This window comes from Bactrocera dorsalis, chromosome 4 (genome assembly GCF_023373825.1).
Source record: "Bactrocera dorsalis isolate Fly_Bdor chromosome 4, ASM2337382v1, whole genome shotgun sequence".
NCBI lineage: Eukaryota > Metazoa > Arthropoda > Insecta > Diptera > Tephritidae > Bactrocera > Bactrocera dorsalis.
Genome location: NC_064306.1, coordinates 9,188,604 through 9,208,987, shown reverse-complemented (window position 1 = coordinate 9,208,987; position 20,384 = coordinate 9,188,604). Strand labels below are relative to the sequence as shown.

At 33.4% G+C, this 20,384-nt stretch overlaps 1 protein-coding gene across 9 annotated transcripts in view; it reads right to left on the bottom strand.

Moving 5' to 3' along the window:
* Window positions 1-20,384, bottom strand: part of LOC105228580 (ras GTPase-activating protein raskol) — a 254,245-nt gene that overhangs the window by 63,922 nt on the left and 169,939 nt on the right. The window contains exon 1 of one of the 9 annotated variants that reach the window (XM_049455592.1): window positions 9,643-12,339. The exons of 7 other annotated variants lie outside the window; for them this stretch is intronic. In XM_049455592.1, coding sequence (XP_049311549.1) covers window positions 9,643-12,025 — 2,383 coding nt within the window. In that variant the 5' untranslated portion in view covers window positions 12,026-12,339. Of the gene's footprint in view, window positions 1-9,642; window positions 12,340-20,384 lie in introns of those variants that run through there. One more of the 9 variants, XM_011208462.4, reaches the window with a different exon arrangement.

The window sequence follows — 20,384 nt, the reverse complement described above, 5'->3', positions numbered from 1 at the left end:
TGGGCGCAACAGCTGTGCGGCACGCTGACTAATGCGCGTATTCCGCCAGAAATAAATGCAATAAAAAGCAAAAAACTATAGAAATACTTAGAAGCATTACTATAAACGATATTTATTTAGCGACGCAAAGCTACAAAGCGATCCAAGCGCTGATAAAGTAGGCTGTAGCAAACAAATAGATGAGGAACTTTGTTTTCGGCGGTATTATTAATGTAAAAACTGCATGTATGCTTACAAAATGCATTCTTTGCAAGCAACCAACACTGTGCTATGGAGGCTGCTGAGCTTGTGGTGGCAATTACAAATTATTCAAGCATAATTAGTTGGCTATGTGTAGGCGGAGAAGTGGAAAATTAAATATAAATAATACATAAAAACACTTTCCACATGCCGCAGGCAACTAGCAATCAGCACTACTTCCTTTTCTCCGCATGCTCATAAGCCGTAAGCGGTGATTTATCTCAGGTGTACGATTTAACTACAGCTCAAAGAATTCTAACGCTGTTCCGGTTGTATGAATGCGGCTTTTGTTTGCTTGAAAATGCCATATCCGATTATGGATTTTTGGTTGCTTGTGGATTAAAGCGTTTTTGTGGTGAAAGAAGGTATGGCATTGGTAAAAGCGGATGCCAGAAGCGCAAAGCGACAGCGAGAATGCTCAAAAAATTATGCCGAAACCGGATGCAGCGCTGTGGGAAATACCACGAATTGTTAAACAAACAACTAAATAAAAAAAATTGGTGGTAAATAAAAACAAAATTTAAGAAATGCAAAAAATTAATAAAAAAAAAAATCACAAAAAACAATAATTAAGAATTTTTGACAGCAGCAAACGTTTGCCATCTGTTATTACCTCAATAGAGTTTCTTATAATCCTTACCTCTGGTGGGGGGCAATATAAGACTTTCATTGAGTGAGAACTTATTTATTCTGATTTTTATTTTGTATTTTTCTTGCTTATATACAATTTCTAAAACTATCTTAAATAACTAAATATATTTGTATGTGTGTATGTTTTTATGTATTGCAGCATATTTTTTATTGCTGCTTGACATGGGGTTGATTTCAAGTGTATAATTTATTGCAAGTGTGCGTGTGTGTGTTTAATGTTTGGTCTCTGCTGTATATTTATGATTTTTGTCCCATGCATTTTTATTATTATTACTCGTAGATGTGCATTGCATGTAAATGCATTATGTATATACATATGTATGTATGTAAGTATATTAATATATAAATAGATATTTATATTTAGTAGAATTTCGGCTTTGCTGATAAATAAGCATGTTCAATGATATTTGAACATATTGCCGAGGGAAAGAAATGATTATTTAAATCTAGTGGACTGTATTTTTTATGTTATTAATATTCTATCGGTTGGGAATATTGACAATGATTCTATCAGCATTATTCGCTTTACATTTATAACGGAAATATAGTATTAAAAGGCATAATATTACAATTACTACTAACACTAAAGATAATGTCCGCTATGGTTTCTTAAATTTAACTCACTTAATTTTAATTCGTTGTTGCTGATCTTGTCAATGCCTTCTCGTAGCTTTCTCTGCTCTTCGTTGTCGTCTTTTGGTTTTTAGCTTGTCCGTTTGTTTTAACGTAAGCTGCCATGGTATTAGTAACTCCCAAATGGCTGTTACTACATCCGCTTTTCCAACTGGATCTATTTTTGTTTTATCCACTCGTGTTTTGGCGACATTTGTTGAGTTGCTGATTTCGTTTTAGTGAGCTCTACTGATATTATCCGTCCATAGAGTTCGGTATGATGCAAATTCTCAATGCAACGACTGGCATTCGACGATGATGGCATTGTTACGTAGTCATAACAACGTGTACCGGTGTTGGTGACCACCTTGGCTCCGATAACTTTTCCATATTTAGAATATAGTTTTCAGATCCCTGGCTCTCGTTAATGAAGATAACCCGGATATCCAAAAATTACGTGAAGGTGTTGTCTGCTTTCCTGTGGACGACGATTTTGTAGAGATATTCACTGAAGGCTTTTCTTTGTCATCCTTCTGCGAAGACTTGTTTGAAGATGATTTTTGTTCACTAATGTCTTTATCCTTTTTGTCGCCGGACTTCTCATCTTTTCTCTTTGATTTATCGTCATCAGACTTGCTGCATTTACTGCTGCTGCATACACCCTTGGATGTTCTTGTGTCATCCAAAGCTGCAACCGTTTTTGTACTCGTTTGCGCTGAATTCTTGCCGGTAGTATCACCTTCTGCATCGGTGCATTTTCCTTTTCATCAGGTGCCTTATCATGCAAAAGTTTTGTTCGTCTTCACCAATAGTTACATTTATCGATTCCTCATTCGATTCGCCTGCATTTTCCTCTTCCCTGTCTGGACCATCGTTTGAAACACTTCCGTTATCAACTTCAACATCTCTTTCTACAAGATATTTTATTTCATCTTTTGCATTCTCCTCAATTTCCAAAGGAGACATTTTATTGTTCACATCGTTAAATGTGCCTTGCTCCTCAAAAGTATTTTCCTCTACGCGCAGCTTGTCTTCTAAAATGTATTCAAATACTTCAGTTTCGTCCTTATCTTCAAACGATTTCGTCTGGACTTCACTCCCACATTTCTCCAAAATGTGAACCTGCCGGAAGAGATATGATATTGTGAGATTCCTCAGTTTTTGAAGGCTTACGAAGTTCTTCAAGTGATTCTTCTTCAGCTTCATTTTTTGGTTTATTGCCTTCCTCTATTGCTTCTGCTGTTTCTTCCTCAGCAGAAGATAGATATATACAAGGCAGATAAAAGATAGGAACTTTTGTACATTTTAAATCCGAGTCAAAACGATACAAAATTTCAGGTTTTTCTTCTATTGCAAAATCTTCAAACAGGACATCACGCTGAAGAGAAATATAACTAATTTCGGGCTCTCCTTTTTGTAATCTCGCTTTACAAAGCTTGAGATTTTGGAAATATTCCGCCGTTATTTCAAAATATAAATTTTCAACTTCAGGAAAAATTGTTGAAAAATAATTTGTGTGGAAATTGTGCATTTGAAGAAACACAATTTTCAAATGTTTAATATGATCACTTTTTATTGTAGTGATTTTGTGGAGATCTTCCATTACTTCTCTGAGGAGTTGAATTTTTCCTCTTAAATATGAAGATTCCAAGATCCAAATCACATGTATCTGAATTGATTTTATTTGTCATGATGTTAATATGCGGGAATATACACCCGTCTTACAATTATTATTATTTTATGTTTAGTCAATATGCGGGAATATACATATACCCGTCTTACAATTTAATTTTGCCTGTATTTATATTAATAACAGGGCTAATTATATTTGCCTGTATTTTTTATCAGGGCTTTTTTGTATATTGCCTGTTTTGTAAATACAGGACTTTTTAATTTGGCCGAGCTCTAAATCCGGCTCGAAGCACCAAATGTTTATAACTTAACAAAGATTTTTGTCTACCTTACCGCTGGTGGGGGGCAATATAAGACTTTCATTGAGTGAGAACTTATTTATTCTAAATTTTATTTGTATTTCTCTTGCTTATATACAATTTTTAAAACTATCTTAAATAACTAAATATATTTGTATGTGTGTATGTTTTATGTATTGCAGCATATTTTTTATTGCTGCTTGACATGGGGTTGATTTCAAGTGTATAATTTATTGCAAGTGTGCGTGTGTGTGTTTAATGTTTGGTCTCTGCTGTATATTTATGATTTTTGTCCCATGCATTTTTATTATTATTACTCGTAGATGTGCATTGCATGTAAATGCATTATGTATATACATATGTATGTATGTAAGTATATTAATATATAAATAGATATTTATATTAGTAGAATTTCGGCTTTGCTGATAAATAAGCATGTTCAATGATATTTGAACACCATCCTTTCACAAATTATATGCAAGATTAAAAATATACAAATTTTAATTAAAAAAATTAAGAAGGAACTCTAATTGGTAAACCAAAAATTTAAAAACAATTAAAAATCAATTTTGAATTGCAATTTTAGTTGATTTATTTGTGCGCCGCTGTCTGCGTTTGCGCACAATTCCATGAAATCTGCCATGATTTCCACTTAAAAATATGCAGACTGACCCATACATATGTATGTATGTACATATATGTACATATTATATATGTACATACATATGTACGACTTTTATAGTTATACCTGCTATCTTATAGTTGGGGTCACACACAATAGTAGCTCTGGGGCAAATGTACATACATACATACATATGTCTACTCACGCGTCGTCTGTCTATGTCAAATGGCGCAGCAAGAGTAGAAGACAAAAGAAGTTAGTGAATAACCGTTTTAGCTCTTGGTATCCAAAAAAGTAAATAAACCAAACTCAACTTTAAGCTGAGTCATAGCAAAAGTATGGCACTGGAAGTGTATAAGCCGCGGCTTAAGCGCGCATGTACCGACAACTGAGGCCGAAAACAAGATTTAAGTGGCGCACTGTTAAGGTTTATGCGCCGATAGGTGTTCGAAAGCAAGGTAAATAATAATAATTGTAATTAAATATATTCGATTTGGGAGAAGTTTTGTGTTCAAAAAAATTTAAAACTTAATTTCATAATTTACATTCATTTTTATATAATAACGGGACGATGTTTTGAATATACATACATACATGTAGAAATATTATATTTTTTATATATTATTTATTATATTATTTATTATATTTCTTATTTATATTTATCTTTTTTTATTTAAAAAAATATTATTGTTATTTTTTATTAAAATTATTTTTTTTCATGTTAAAAATTTATTATTAATATTTTAATTGCAAAAAATATTGAAAAATTAAAACTTTTTTTAAATAATTAAATCTAATAAAAAAAAATTTTAATCGCAACTTTTTTTAACTGAAGTTTTTTTAACTTTTTAATTAATTTTCTGTCTGATTATTATTATTATTTTTTTAATTAAATTTACTATTATTAATGTTTTTAATTAAAAAAAATGTATTATATTAATTACAAAATTTTTTAATAAAAATAAAAAAAATTTTAAATTAAAATAAAAAAGTTCCGACAAAATTTTATTTTAATTAATAATTTATTTTCTTTTAATTTTTGTTATTATTAAAAATTTTTTGTAATTAATATAAAATAAAAAAGTTCCAATAATTTTTTTTTAATTAATTAATTACTTTCTTTTAAATTTTTTAAAAATTGGAATTTTATTGGAACTTTTTTATTTTATATTAATTACAAAAAATTTTTAATAACAAAATTTGAATAAAAAATTAATTAATTAATTAAAAAGAAAATTAAAAAATTAAAAAAATAGTAATTAATTAATTAAAAAAATTTTATTGGAAATTTTTTATTTTATATTAATTTTGCAAAAAATTTTTAACAACAAAAATTAATTAATTAATTTAAAAAAAAATAAATAAAAAAATAGTAATTAATTAATTAAAAAAATTTTATTGGATTTTATATTAATTACAAAAAATTTTTGATAATAACAAAAATTAAAAAAAAAATCATTAATTAATTAAAAAAAATTTTATCGGAACCTTTTTATTTTAATTTAAAAATTTTTTTGTCAGATTTTTTTTATTTTTATTTAAAAATTCTATAATTCGAATTTTCCAAACTATTTATTTAATTTTTAATTTTTTGACTTTCCCTCATTTATTTTTACGTATTTATTTATTATTAATAATATTTTTTTATGAAAAATTAACTTATTGTTCAATATTTTTTAACATTTTTACTTTTATTTTTAGTTTATATTTTGTTATATTATATTTACAATTTTTTTACTTTATATTTATTTTCTGTTTTTCATTTTTTTACATTTTTTCAGATTTTGTATTTTATTATATTATATTTATATTTTTGTATTTTATATTTAATTGTTTTTTTTTTTTACATTTTTTTTGCGTATTCTATATTTTTTTAATCAATATTACGCATTTCAAACAATTCTCTTCTTTATTTATTTATATTTTCATCAAAGCCGCTAAGCATGTGTAGTCTTCTGTTTAGTTATTACTTAAGCACACATTAAAACAAGCAAATTAGCATTGTTATTGTTGCAAACAGGTTTTAGCATCACACACGATTCCTAAGCAAATATTTTTATACTTTTTAGATTGTATCTGGTCAGACATGTTTTGTTTTCATTCACACAGTTATTTACATGTACATACTTGTATGTGCATACTTCTGACAGTCTCCAGTTAATCACCGTTAGTACTATTAGCAAACGAGTTGTTTGATGAATCATTATTATGTGTGTGCAGTGTGATGTTTTTAGATTATTGATCAATTTTTTTTTTATGTAAAGAAATATTTGCGGATACTTTAAGAAGTATTCAGAAGTAAATAAATTAAAATATATTATATTAATACATTTTTACGTTACTAAAATAAAAAAACTTATTAAAGTTTTTTTAAATTACCCGATAAGCACCGGTGAAATACAAATGCTTGTGTAGAACCTGCACAATATTGTAGAGCAATGTTAAGTAAGCACCTACAGGCATTACGAATATTTTTTATCGATAAAAAAAGACAGCAATATAATAATCTAAAAAAAAAATAAATAAAATGCACATTTCATTGTCGCAACCCGTTACAAATACAATTACAACTTATTATTTTACAATTTTCACATATTATTACGTGCTCTTCTCCACTGTAGTAATTCCATTTATCAAAAGTTTATAATTAGTAATACTTTCGTAGACTTTTTCTGACGTAATCTTCTCAACAAATAACTTATTTTTGTAAAAAAAAAACTGTAAAACCCAATAAATTAAATTATACATTAATTGCGTTCTAATATTACAGCAAAGTCTGTTTAATAATGCGCATAACTGAAAGTTAGTGAAGAGTTTTATTATATGTACATATGTACATAATTATAATACTTCAACTGCAGTCAAAATCCCGAATTTCGGGATCCCGAAAATCAACTTGCTATTTTTTGTAAAAATTTATAATAAACATATTTAAATATACAAATGTAATACAATAAAATCGGGATCCCGAAAAATTTATTCATTAGTCCCGAAATTTCAAATTAGGTACTAAAACTACAGCATAGTCTGTTTTATAATGCACGTAAAAGAATGTTAGCAAATAGTTATATTATAAATTATTATAATGGTTTAAATGTAAAAAATCCCGAATTTCTTAACTTTCGGGATCCCGAAACTGCATTTGTTTTTGTTTGCAAATAAAAGAAAGTTAGCAAATAGTTTTATTATAAAATATTATAATGGTTTAAATGTAAAAAATCCCGAATTTCTTAACTTTCGGGATCCCGAAACTGCATTTGTTTTTGTTTGCAAATATTTTGTATAAATACAATTAATTGTTCAAAGTGTGCGAAAAAATTTCGGGATCCCGAAAAATTTATTTATCAGTGCCGAAGTTTCAAACTAAGTTATAAAGCAAGAAAAACTGTTGAAAACAATAGTAGCAACAGTTAACAGGCGCTAATAAAAAATTTTCATTAGTTTTTTTATAACAACAATGCCATTATTAAACCTTTCATACACATCAGACAGTCAATTTGAGGGCTGCCTACGACAATGACGTGAACTTAATTGGATTTCGTTATATTCTATTATTGTTATTTTAACTCCTTTTCCAAAGTTGAAAAGCAGCACCATTGAAAGGCAATTGAAAAACATAAGAGCAACTAAAAACTGTCTGCATATGTGCGTGCGAGCGACAAGCGGCTTAAAAGTTAAACAAAAATATTTTTTCACTTTGAGTAAAGATTTTCGTAATCGAAATGAACCGTATAAAGCGGCGCAGGTGGCAATAGCCATGTGAAGTAATCGTATTATGACACTGCATTTATCATTATTTTCCTGACATACATACGCAACAACAATAACATATATAATATAATACTAACTATATAGTTATGGTTAATTAAGTGAAAGAGTTGAGCGAATTCACGGAAGTGTGGCAATACAAAAGATTTGAATGGCAAAATACTAAATGCGACCCTGATATATTTGAGGTTAGCTGGAATAATGATATAAGTACAACTATATACATTTATAAATCAGAAAAATTAAAAAATACTTTGAAAGCTTCCTAGCTAAATTTGATAAATTTTCATTTCGGGATCGAATTAATGGATTATTATTTAGTTTCAGATTTATCTCTTTGTGGTTAGTAAGCATGTAATACATTTTGAGGTTAGAATAAACACAAAAGACTATCTCAAATTCTTCGTCATTGCATTCCTTAAAGAAATTAAAAAATACGAAAGCTTAAAAACCACTCAAATATAAAACCATATAAAGACCACATTTTCACATTTAGATTACGAATATTACGCAGGAAAATAAATGCTAAAAGACGCAGAAACCCTTATCTTATCATTGAAAAGTAAACATAAGAAACCATTGATATCGATAAAGCAAAAAGGCATTACAGACATCAAAATTGCAGAATAATGTTCTTTCAGCAGCAACGATTTTTTCAGTGGCGTCGATTTTTAGGATTGTTTATTTATATATTCCACATTTACTCAAATTTCGCCCGATCTTCCGATAGTCATATTAGTTCACGGTGCCTCCTATAAAGAAATTCTCATTCCCAAACAGAACGCAATAGACGCCTTCACGAAACAAAACTCTTTTCTTTGTTCGTTATCAAATTTATGCACTTCGTCGCTTACGTTACGCCTTACGCTGTGTAATTACGTTTAATTTGTTTTGGCTAATCAATCATTTTATTGTTTTTGTGTCACTGTCAAACCAATCGCCGTAACATAGATAAGCGCACATGTGCGATGGCTCCTAACGAGCCGACAGCGCCTGTTATACATATCGGCTACGGTGGCACTGGCGTCCCGTTTGTCATTTCGTTTAATATTTCTACTTATTTGTGATTTTCTGTTCTTTATTGGCTTGGTTTTAGGTCTTTATCTTTCATATTTCTATCAACACAGCTGTTCGTGTTGTTGTTTCACCCATCGGCGGGTACTTTTTGGGTGTTTATATGATTTGTTGTAGTACTATTTATGGCGTCGCTTGATAAGCGTTTATAAGTTCATAGATAACTGTTTTGGGCTTGTAAGTGTTACCTTGAAAACTAAAACAAGGCAAAATTTTCGAAACCACACATCGTATGATATAAACAATAGATCGCTAAACCAACAAGACTTGTTTGATTTCGAAGAGTTTTCAAAGTTGGTTCCTTGCTGAAGATCACCACGTTTACCACAAGTTTTTCAGAATTTCATATATATAGGGTCTCTATTAAGGTTCCCTGAAATTCCGCACAGTTTTGGAAAGCTAGAGGTACGAAGAGTAAATACAGTTGCAAGAGCCTAACCTAAACCTCGATAACTATATCTGCGGAGGCGTTGGCTGTTAAAAAGCCTTTATAGGAAGACTAAAGGCTCAGGAATAGATCAGTTAGCGTATGAATCATATTAGGAGAGCCCTCAGTATATAAATACTTATGTATTAGGTTACCCGCAGAGTAAACGCTTAAAGCCGAGCCGAGAGATTTACCCATTAATTCTCAATTTCTCAAGAGCTCTTAGCTTTACTGCAAAGCTTCGGTTCTCCTCTTTTCATGATCAAAAAAGTGCAATAACTTGGCTACTTTTTTTTACTCCTTTCACTTAAACTCACCTGAATGATGTCCTGCATCATCGTCTTCCGTAGTGCCGGGCACTCTCAGGAGCTGCTGACTACTACAGCTGGTGTCGAGCTCACGCAACGAGCTATCCTGTTGTTGCTGATGATGCGATTCATCCGCTGCTGAGCAGTTCAATGGTATATCCAATATTTTAAACCGTTCGCGTATTAAGGTCGTACAACGTTCCGAACGAAAATACGACTCGAGCTCGTCCAGCGCTAACGGACACACATCGTAATTCAAGTAGAAGTCCTTACCCCAACTGCCCGAGCAGTCCACTATCCAATTACCGGCCATATTAGCTGACGACGACGATGACGACTGTTGTATATTCTGTTGATGTTGACTGGCGATCGATTTGAGTAGCGAATTATTACGCGACAATTTCGTTGAATGAGCGCGACGTATAAAACTCAACGATTTCTTTGGCGGTGACGTCACCGTTTGCGTTTGTATAACACTCGCGTTTGGTGGTGAGGTAATCGATGTATCCGAACTGAAACTTTTCGTTGCCTTCGATTTGCTTTGTTCCAGGCTCGTTGATGCAGAGCTCGTATTGCTAGTGGGCAACTTTGATGTGGACTTGAGCAGGAATAAATGTTTGGGTGGAAAAGTTTGTGTAATCAACGATGTAGACGAACTGTGCGCGAGCTTGTTGGCATCTTTACTCTTGACAGTGCCGCTAACGTTGTTGTTTGTTGTAGCACTAGCGCCTATATGACTGGCAACACTACCACCGAATAAATTATGGTGTACCTTAGTTAACGGACCGATTAGGCGTGCAGTGCGCGAGGTGTTCGTACCGACCGCACCACCACCCGTCGTTTTTGTAGTTTTCGTTTGACACGTACCACTCGTACTGCACTCGTCAAACAATGCCTCCGACTGTTGTAATACAACTGAAGGGGATAAATTTTGTGGGAGCGTTTTGGACTTGGCGCGCAATAATAGCGGTGTGGCGTTTGCATTGGGTTTGACAGCAGCTGCGGCTACGCTCAATAGGTTGTGCTGTTCCACACTCGGTACCGATAAGATATTCGTACGCGAACGTGATTTCATCATTTTGATCGGTGTCGATGTGTTCGTTTGTATGCGGCTTATCTCTGAATCATCGTCGTCGTCGTCGTTGTCGCCATCGTTACGATTGTCATCGGTATCCATATCCGAATGCGGTAACGATTCGTCGTCAACAACATCAATATCAGAATCGTGCGCATCTATGTTACGCCAGTTGTCCGCACGCCGGCCAAGTTTTGTTGTGCGCGCACTATTACTGTTATTATTAATATTTTTATTAACGCTGCTCGTCGTCGGTTTGCCGGGCGTTGGCTGTGTTCTCGAACTGCGCGCCTGTTTGTTGGGGGTCGCCAGCACGATATCGTCCTCATTGAACTCGACTAAATTGCTTTGTGTTTTCGTTGGCGTCGACTTGTTGCTTGCGTGCGTCGGCTGTGCGATTTGTAATTGCTCGTCGTCCAAACTTATGCCATTTAGCACGATACCATAACGTTTGGTCTTGGCATTCACGCTTGCTTTTTGCATTGCCTTGCTGCTCGGCAACGATGCGGTTGTAGCATTGCTATTTAGAGAGCTTTTACTGCTCGTGCTGTGTCGTTTTTCGGACTTTTGCGTTAAACGACTCAGCTTTAATTTCTCTTTGCCGGCGTTTTTGGTGACCTCAGACGCGGTTAACGATTCCGGCGCATCACTGTCCTCTTCCAAATCTGTATCGGCGGTGGTACCGCTGATTGTCCAATTGAAGCCACAGGGTGGTGACATTTTCTTCGCACTGTTGCGCTTCACTACACCACTGCCCGCGCTGCTGTTGTTGCTGCTGCCGCTGGTACCGAAACCCAAAGTACTGTTGGTGCGTTCGAAGAGCAGTGCCGCCACCTTCGATGTCGCGCTTGCGTTCTTCAACGAGGTCGACTTTTTCAAATTATTGTTATTACTATTCTTTTCAGCTTTGCTTCTGCTGCCACTGCCGCTAGCGCTACCGCTACAACTCGATACGCTTTTACGTTCCGGCGCTGTGCTCGTGCTTGTATTGGAGGCGCTCGACTGTCCGCCTAAACTACTGGTATCTGCATGTACTAAACTGTTACTGCTCGCCGGCAAGTCGTTTGACTGCCTTGAGGTCGGCTCGTTGTGATCGTCGTCGTCCTCAATGACAAGCGGTACGTAGAATGTCGAGCGACGCCGTTGTTGCTTCTCCTCAGCGTTAGCGCTTTGACTTTGGTTATTTGTTGTTACTGCTGTGGCAGTTGGGGGTGTGGCGTGCGCCTTGCTGACGCTCGCTGGCGTACTGTGCAATGTATTTGTATTGTTATTGTTGTTGTTGAATTTTTGTGGCGTTGTTTCAATGGCTTGCAACATTTTTGTGGCACTTTTTGGTTATTGTTCGTGTGCAGTGTTGTGGGTTAAGTGCGTTTATGGCTATGACAGAGCGCAGTCATGCTTGATTATGTGCGTAAATATGCGCTTTGGCGTTGGAAAAAGTGCGTTTATGGGGCAAAAGACTGTTGCGTGGCAGCTGGTTTAGCGTATTCAATTAATTATTCTATTTTTTAAATAATTATATAAACAGTACAAATGGCAAATGATGACTAATGTGTTTGTTTTTGGTTTGAATTTTCTCAAATTAGATATAAATTACACTGTGTTGGTAGTTTTATTTTATAATAATTTATTTTTGTTTGAAAATTTTTTTATTTTCAAAAATATAGTAGAAACACTTCAACTTTTTGCATTTCAAGCACAAAACATGTGTTTTTAAATTTCAAAAAAAATATTCCAAAAAATTCCAAAAATTTAGATATTTTTTTGGAGCACAATGTGTAATTTTTTTGTTTTCTCTGCGGGATTTATGCGCATTTTTGTTTTCATTTTTTATCTGGAGAAAATTTAAAAAAAAACATTTTTTTTTTTTTATTTTTAAATTTTTATAACAAAGTTGCCTAAATTATCAAAAATTTGCGAAATTCTTAATTTTAACACAATTCACACAACACATATTCTCAAATTCCTTAATTTCCACAGCAATTCTCTGCAATTGGCTTTAAATTTGTTCTTACGCCTGCAACTGGCTTCCACAGCGCGCTCTTTGTTTTTGCTTCTACTATTTTTGCTGTTTTTAAACACTTCTTCGTTGCACTTTTGCAATCTAAACTTACATTTTATTGCATTTCCTGGTAGTTTACAAGTATGTGCTTATTTTCGCTTTGGCTAATTTATCGCACATCAATTTCAATATTTTATTCTTGATGTTTTATCTTTGGTTTTCCACTATACACTTTATACGCTTTTGTTTTTGTTGTTAGCGAGAAATTCCAAACACGTTTTGCGTTTACTCCACACTTGTATTTTTTTGAATTTTATTTCTTTTTTCTTATCACATTTTCATAAGCTGCACACAGCAAGCGAATGGTTTGAAAAGGGCATAAAGCAGAAAACAAAGTATACAGCTAGCTTTGCTCGGCTTTCGTGCGCACTAAACTTCACTTTAAAGCGGTAAACGCTATTCTTCTGATTGATAATTATATATATTATTTAAATAATTATAACAATAAATTAACTGTTTTCTAATTATCGTAAATTAAAATATTATTACACAATTGTATATGCAAAGAATTATTATGCGCGTTTATATTTTATTTATATTTGAACCGTCTCCTATTACATTCACATTCGATCTTAACTCCGTCTCACACTCAACTGACAATACGAAATCCAGAATTCCATGCAGTGAGTGCACGAGTTGCGAACTGAGCAGTCGAGAAAATAGTGAAACAGCAGCTATCGGAAGTTGTGCAGTTTTTGAGTTGCTGCGTAGACAACTGCACTCGGGAGAGTTTGACGCTCATTGACTAGATCGTTGGCATGAACTCTGTTGAGTAAATTTGTTTCCAATAGCGCTTCCAGTCTGCGTTGCCCAATTGGTTGGAGTCATAATGTTACATTGACGAGGTATTTCAAAGTTTCAATGAACTTAACTCTAATTTTTATTATGAAATAAATGTTTTAAAATTATAAATTGTAAATAGGAGTGAGAAATCAGCGATAGAAAATCCATTTAGAGTGATTCATATGCCGGATTTCCAGAGAATATGAATAAATAATAACGGTAATAGAAAGAACCGTTCAGCTAAGAAAGTCAACTTGTTTTAAATTCAAAGAGATTCTTCATTTTGCTTCATTGCTGCAAATTTAACTATAAACTGGAAAATAATACTTTTATGAGTATAGCTTCATTTAGCGGTGGAATATAACTCTGAATATAAGTAAACGGAAACTAATGGGATAACTGTCATTCATTCACTACTGACTGACATTGGCTCGCATTTATTTGTTCAATACAAATATAGTTCTGGGTTGCAGCTACAGAATCTAAGAATATAATTTAAATACACCTTTTTTCCACATCCCCATATGTGCACAGCTCTCTTAACCGAACAAAAGCACTATGGCTGTCCAGTTATAAGGAATTTCACTACATTTCCTGCTTGTAATAAGTGGCAGCACCTTGGCAAAATACACATTTACAGCTAAAAATTCATCGTTCTACTGCAAGGTATAGTAGCTCTCATTTTGAAGCACTGAAAAATTTCTTACAAAACAACTATAAAAAAAAACAAATTACTACGTTTGTATTTCGAAAAATCCGGTTTTGCGGCATAAACACACAGCAAAAAGTAGATACGTGTAAACTGCAGCAACACAGCACAACTTCCAATGGCTTTGTTATTATTTTTCCGAGTCATAAAAGTCGTGCTCAATTGAGCGCGCTCAATATCACTCGCTGCGCTCTTCACTACGAGAACGGCACTTTTGAGTTATTGCCTTCTTAATGAGTAGATATTGGCTATTGGTTATGTTTATAGCTGTGTAGTTTTGTCTGACTGCATTTCGAGTGTTTTTTTCTTGTTTCCATGGTTTTGTTATGGTCTCTAATTTATTCTTGTTCACTGTTATGCATTTTTCTTATACAATATTACATGAATTTAATTTTTTTTCGACTTTAATTCTTTATCTTTTACTACGCTGGAGTTGAGTTTGCTGTTGGTTGTGGAAATATTTTTGTATTTGTTTTGTAAGTATTTTCTGTATGTATCCCATACATTTTGTATGAAGAAATGTTGTTTTGAAATTGTGTATTGTGAAGTGGTGCTGTGAGCGCAAAATGTGCGATCAAGTAGCTTCACATGATTGATCATTACCGCTTATGATAGTAATTTTTAAATTTTTGTGCGATTTGAAAAATATTTTTATGATAAATTATCGGCAGGTATTAATTACTTAATTACTGTTATTGTAGAAGAAATATATACAACAATATATATATATACATAGCTTATATTTTATCTATTACACATACATACGTATGTAAGTACGTATGAACATATGTATACCCTCACAAAAATATCATTCAATAATAAAAAACAAACAAAAAATTTAAAATAAATAAATTAATACAATTTTTCAGATTTTTTGTTCGTCTTTTTTTGCTAACATCGCAAATGTTAAAGTTTAAAGAATTTCCTTTTGTGCTCGTGTGTTTTTACCTTATGAAACCTTATAAAAATAAATTTCAAAAAAATTATAAAATTGTTGTTGGTGCTTGTAATATCTTGGTGTCAAGCTGTTTCTGGGCCGGCTGAGTCATGAGATTAAAGTCAGGCGTCATCCAGCGAATGCTGTTGTATTTTCCCATTCATCACCTTATGGCGGAATACTTTGTAAGCAACTTTAGCAGAAGATGGATAGAGGAATACAACAGCCATTACTAATGAGGTCCAGACCCCTGAGAAGCTGGGTCCAAACGACGATGGAAGACCTGGTAATCTCCGGCACCGTGATTAGTCAAGCTGTGTCGCCAGTGACCACACCTTCACTGCAATGGGAGTATGTTGCGATGGTTGTAGAACTACTGCCAAGTCAGCTATGCATAAAGACTCGGACAAGAAAGCGTTGCGAGCTTAAACGAGGAAAAAAAGGAAGAGCTCTTCTAAGTACATAGGTGACCGATGGTTTTAGTTTTGACAACAATAGAGGGCCTAGAAGACGCCAAACCTCGATATAAGGTTAAGGTCGGGATATCCAGCCAACTCGAGGGCTCAAATCAAACCTTAAGGAAGGGGAAGCCGTTCCCGTGAAGCGGTCCTGTACATTGCTGAAAAGAGGCAGCCTTCGACAGAAATCGGACCGATCGCACCCTCGAAAAACGTAAGTGCACAAACCTCCGATAAGCTGAACGTTAAGCACGGACGACAAACCAACAACGTACAAAGCAGCAGCACTAACCAGTGAGATTGCGAAACGACCGTAGTAACCCGCTGGAACAGCTGTCGCAGGAGTGATGAAAAAAATAGGTATTGAGCTATTAAAAACCATCATCCCAAAGCTACATCATCCAGATCCATACGACGGTAGAGGATATTCTCTAGGCGAGGTTCGGGAAGATGGAGTGAGGCGTTGAAAACGTGTTCTACGCCTCAAAAGCGCCACCCCACGGAGGCAATAAAAACACTTTAGAGACAGTTGAAGTAGAAAACGATATCGGCATAGAAAATATTATGGTTACTTCCCTTATCGTACAAGAGTTGAAAGTGCAGAAAGAACCCAGTCAGCAATCTGATGGTGTAAAACCAAGAGCTGAGGGTACTCCAAGTGAAACTCAAGGAATCAGAATCTATCAGATTTGGCAGTTTTCGATATTTCCTGCAGTGTAAAATGTATATGATGTACATATGTGAGTGTGTAAGTATATAGAATATAGAAAATGTATGTGGTATATTATATACAAATGATATCGCTTATATAAAGATACATAATTATCTACATTAATTTTAGTTTCCTACACCGCAAAAATAACTCAACTGCGACCAAATTTCATCTTTGGAAAAAAGTATTGTGGCCTTATAAAAAAAAAAAACATAATAATAATGAATAAAAAATAATTTCAGCTGCCCTTTCTATGTATACCTATGTACATATAGTATATAAGTAATCGCGCTATGCAAATGAGCGGAATCTAAAAGAAACCCTCCCTACTTGTCTTTGTTAGGGCAAGAGAAAATTATTAAATTTTCGAAAATTAAAAATAAAAAAAAAACTAATGCCTGAAAGGGGAAACCAATAAACTACTAAAGCAATAATATGCGCTTTCTCTACTTCTGTAGGCCATGCTATCAACGCTCACTACAACTGCATCCTGATGCGCCGCTTGATCCTGTTGACGCATGCAGCGTGTCGCACTGGGTGGCGATCGCGCGCTGTGATAACATATCCGAACATAATAGGGATAGTTGATATGCAGTGATGCATGGACTTTTGTAACGTATATACAGGCGAGTTGTGTAATGAGACTAAGCAAAGCGGATTATTTTTGTTAGTTTCTATGAATGGCTGCATAGCTCAATGATTCGCGCACTACTTGCGCACAATGGGCTTAGAAGAGCTGGAAGTTATGTGATTCCTTCATTACAATGCAGAAGGGTTTACTAGAGTTCAATAAAACCATTGAGATCGCTGCGATCTTCGTGCAGAACTCGCGCTTGACAGTCACTCCCACTTTGATCCTTGTTAACATTCGAAAGTGAAAAGCAGATGTTACGTAAAAAACTCCTCTCTTACGTAGGAATGCAGTTCATTGAACAACTACACCATATTGAATCCTTTATCCACAAGGTGGGGTTTAGATTCTAAAAATTAATGTAATTTCATAGGAAAACTTTTAAAAATTTAGTTACTGGTTGTATGCACATGTAATCTAGAAGTTTGAGCAGATATCGTTCTTGTAAAAGTTTCGGGATCCCGAAAACGTGACACCAAATCTTATGTATATTATATCCTTTTTTGATTTGAAAAGTTTTCGGGATCCCGAAATCAAAAAATGAATTTTTCGGGATCCCAAAAATTACGAATATCATAATATACTTTAATACACTACAACAAATAATACGTTTTCTATCATGATCAATGATCTCAAAATGTAAAATCCCGAAATCTAGAAATGAATTTTTCGGGATCCCGTATATTATACTGATTTTTAATTCACCACGACACGGAATATGAAAACAAAGTTTTTCTTTAAAAATTTTCGGGATCCCGAAATCGTGATAGAAATTTTTTCGGGATTCCGCCAATTTTTAATTCACCACAAAACTAAATCTGCTCATTACAATGACTATTAACTCATCGTAAAAGTATTAGTGAAAGTTCAGAGGATCTCAAATGAAGACAAAACAAGTAAATTACTCCACAGGAAAAAAGACATGCTTAAATATAACAAACTCTGCTTCATTGAAAAGAAATACTTTCATAATTCATAATAAAGAAATAGTGTAGTATATATAATAAAGAAAATTTTTGGGATCGAGTAAAGTTGACGTTACAGTTTCGGGACTTCGGTAGTCATAACATTTTTGAATTCACTATGACAACAAATCTTATGTACATTATATCGTTTTTGATTAAAAAATTTTCGGGATCCCGAAATCAAGAATTTAATTTTTCGGGATCCAGAAAATTTCGAATAACATAATATATTTACAATAACAAATCTGTTTACTATCGTGAGCAACAAATCAAAATGTAAAATCCCGAAATCAAGAAGTGAATTTTTCGGGATCCCGAAAATTTCGAATATCATAATATATTTTAATACACTACAACAACAATAAAAAAAAATGTTGGGGAAGGTTCAGCTAACAGAACAAATAGTACCGTATTACATAATGCAGTAGCGACTGTTTTATGAATTTAATCCGGGATCGTGTATAAAGGCTTAGATTGCCTTTGGCTAAACCCATTTTATTTATGTGTCATGCAACTATAGATATCTACAACAGTTTTTTGCACTGTTAGTTCAAGGGCTAACTGGTAAATATAATCACCTTTATAATTCCCTCGTCCACTGATACCTATTAACTGCCAACTGCAATTGCAGTGCCAAGCTGCGACCGCATTTAATGCCAATTTCAACCCTAAAAGTAAGCAGCCAACACACATACATTCATACGTACATATGTACTTATTTAGTAACAAGTATGCAGTGCAATCAAAAGGGAAAAATTTGCAAAAAAAAATTGCAAAAATATAAAAGGAAGCAAAAAATGAGCGCAAAGCTGTATTTTAAAAATAAATAAAGGCGCAGCATTGACAGGGAAAATATGTTGCATTCAACGAGGTGCGTACTTACTGTAGTACACACATTTATAACTACGCGCTACGTGCTAAAAATACGCCAGGCCCGCATTGGGTATGCGGTCGAGCAGCGCATTACAGCAACAATAGCGAAAAAGTGTCAATGCAGCAAAAAACAAAAACAATGGCAGAAAAATGTGTGCCAAACATGCCACATGCAACGCCGCGCAGTTTTTTTGCGAATTCAATTTTGGTGCCTACAAATACTCAGGAATGCGTCGTCCCTTGCTGGCATGGTGGAGGATAAGCTTATGAGGCACACGAGTCGGCAGGGTGGGTGAGTAGGTGTGGCGGTAATGCTTTAACAATATTATACATTTAATGTTATTATGTTTGCATTTTACATTTTTTAGGTAACAAAGCACGTCTGCGTTCGTCAACGAGAGAGTGTAAAAGTGAAATTGGCAAAAGGAAACAATTAATGCCCTCTTCAGAAGCCAGTTTGCGTTTGAAAGGATGTAATTATTGCTAATAACGAAGGGTAAAGGAAACAAAACAAAAAAATCAAAGAAAAAACAAACAAAAAATAATCGAAAATAGAAACCCACATTTACACAGCTGTCATTGTAGTGTTCGGATTGACAGGAGATACTTAAAAACAACCCTAATGTTTAAAGCGCAACTAAAATTTTTTTAAGAAACATGTGTATGTACTATGTATGCATGCTTTTTATGTTTTCCTAAAAATGTTCTTTAAAAGTGGCTTTTTATAATCTTAAAAAATATTGACAGTTGGCAACTCTATACAAATTTTTTTAAAATATTGTCAATTTTAAAATCTGCTAATTAATTATAAATTTCTCAACTTGAATTCTTTTTATATTATTCCACAAATTACGCAGAATCTTGGATTTTGATTGACTGTTGGCAACCCTATTTAAAAATTAATATTAATATTGACATCTTGCCATTAATTCTACATTTGTCAATAAGAATTCTCTAATTTCCGTACAGTTAAGGTAAATTTTACATAATTTCTGACAGTTGGCAACCTTATTGATAAAATGTATGGTATCAGTTCGTCTAATTAAGCATAAATTTCTCAACTTGAGCTCTTTCTACAACTTTTCCACAAGTTTCGTACATTTTACCAATTTTGAAAGTTGGCAACTCTGTTCAAAAATTAAAATCAATTTTAAAATCTAGTAACAAATCATTAATTTCTCAACTAGGGCTCTTTATATATTTTCCACGCAAAAGCTCTCATATATTTTTCACATGGCAACCCTATGCAAAAAGTAATGTTAATTTTGAAATACTGTACTTAATTATTATTTTCTTTTATTTAAATTTTCGTTTTATATTATCGAAATTTTTTTTTTTGAATTCGGTTAATAATTAGGTATGGTTGGTAACCCTGTTTTAAAATATGAGTATAAAATAAATTATATAATTTTATTTTTTTTTTTATTTATATCCACTAACATTCATAGGAGAAGTGATGAATATTTAGTCAATTGTTAGTTTAGATGGCAACCCTGATTGAACATACATACATACATACATCCTAGAATTATTAGTATTAGTCTAT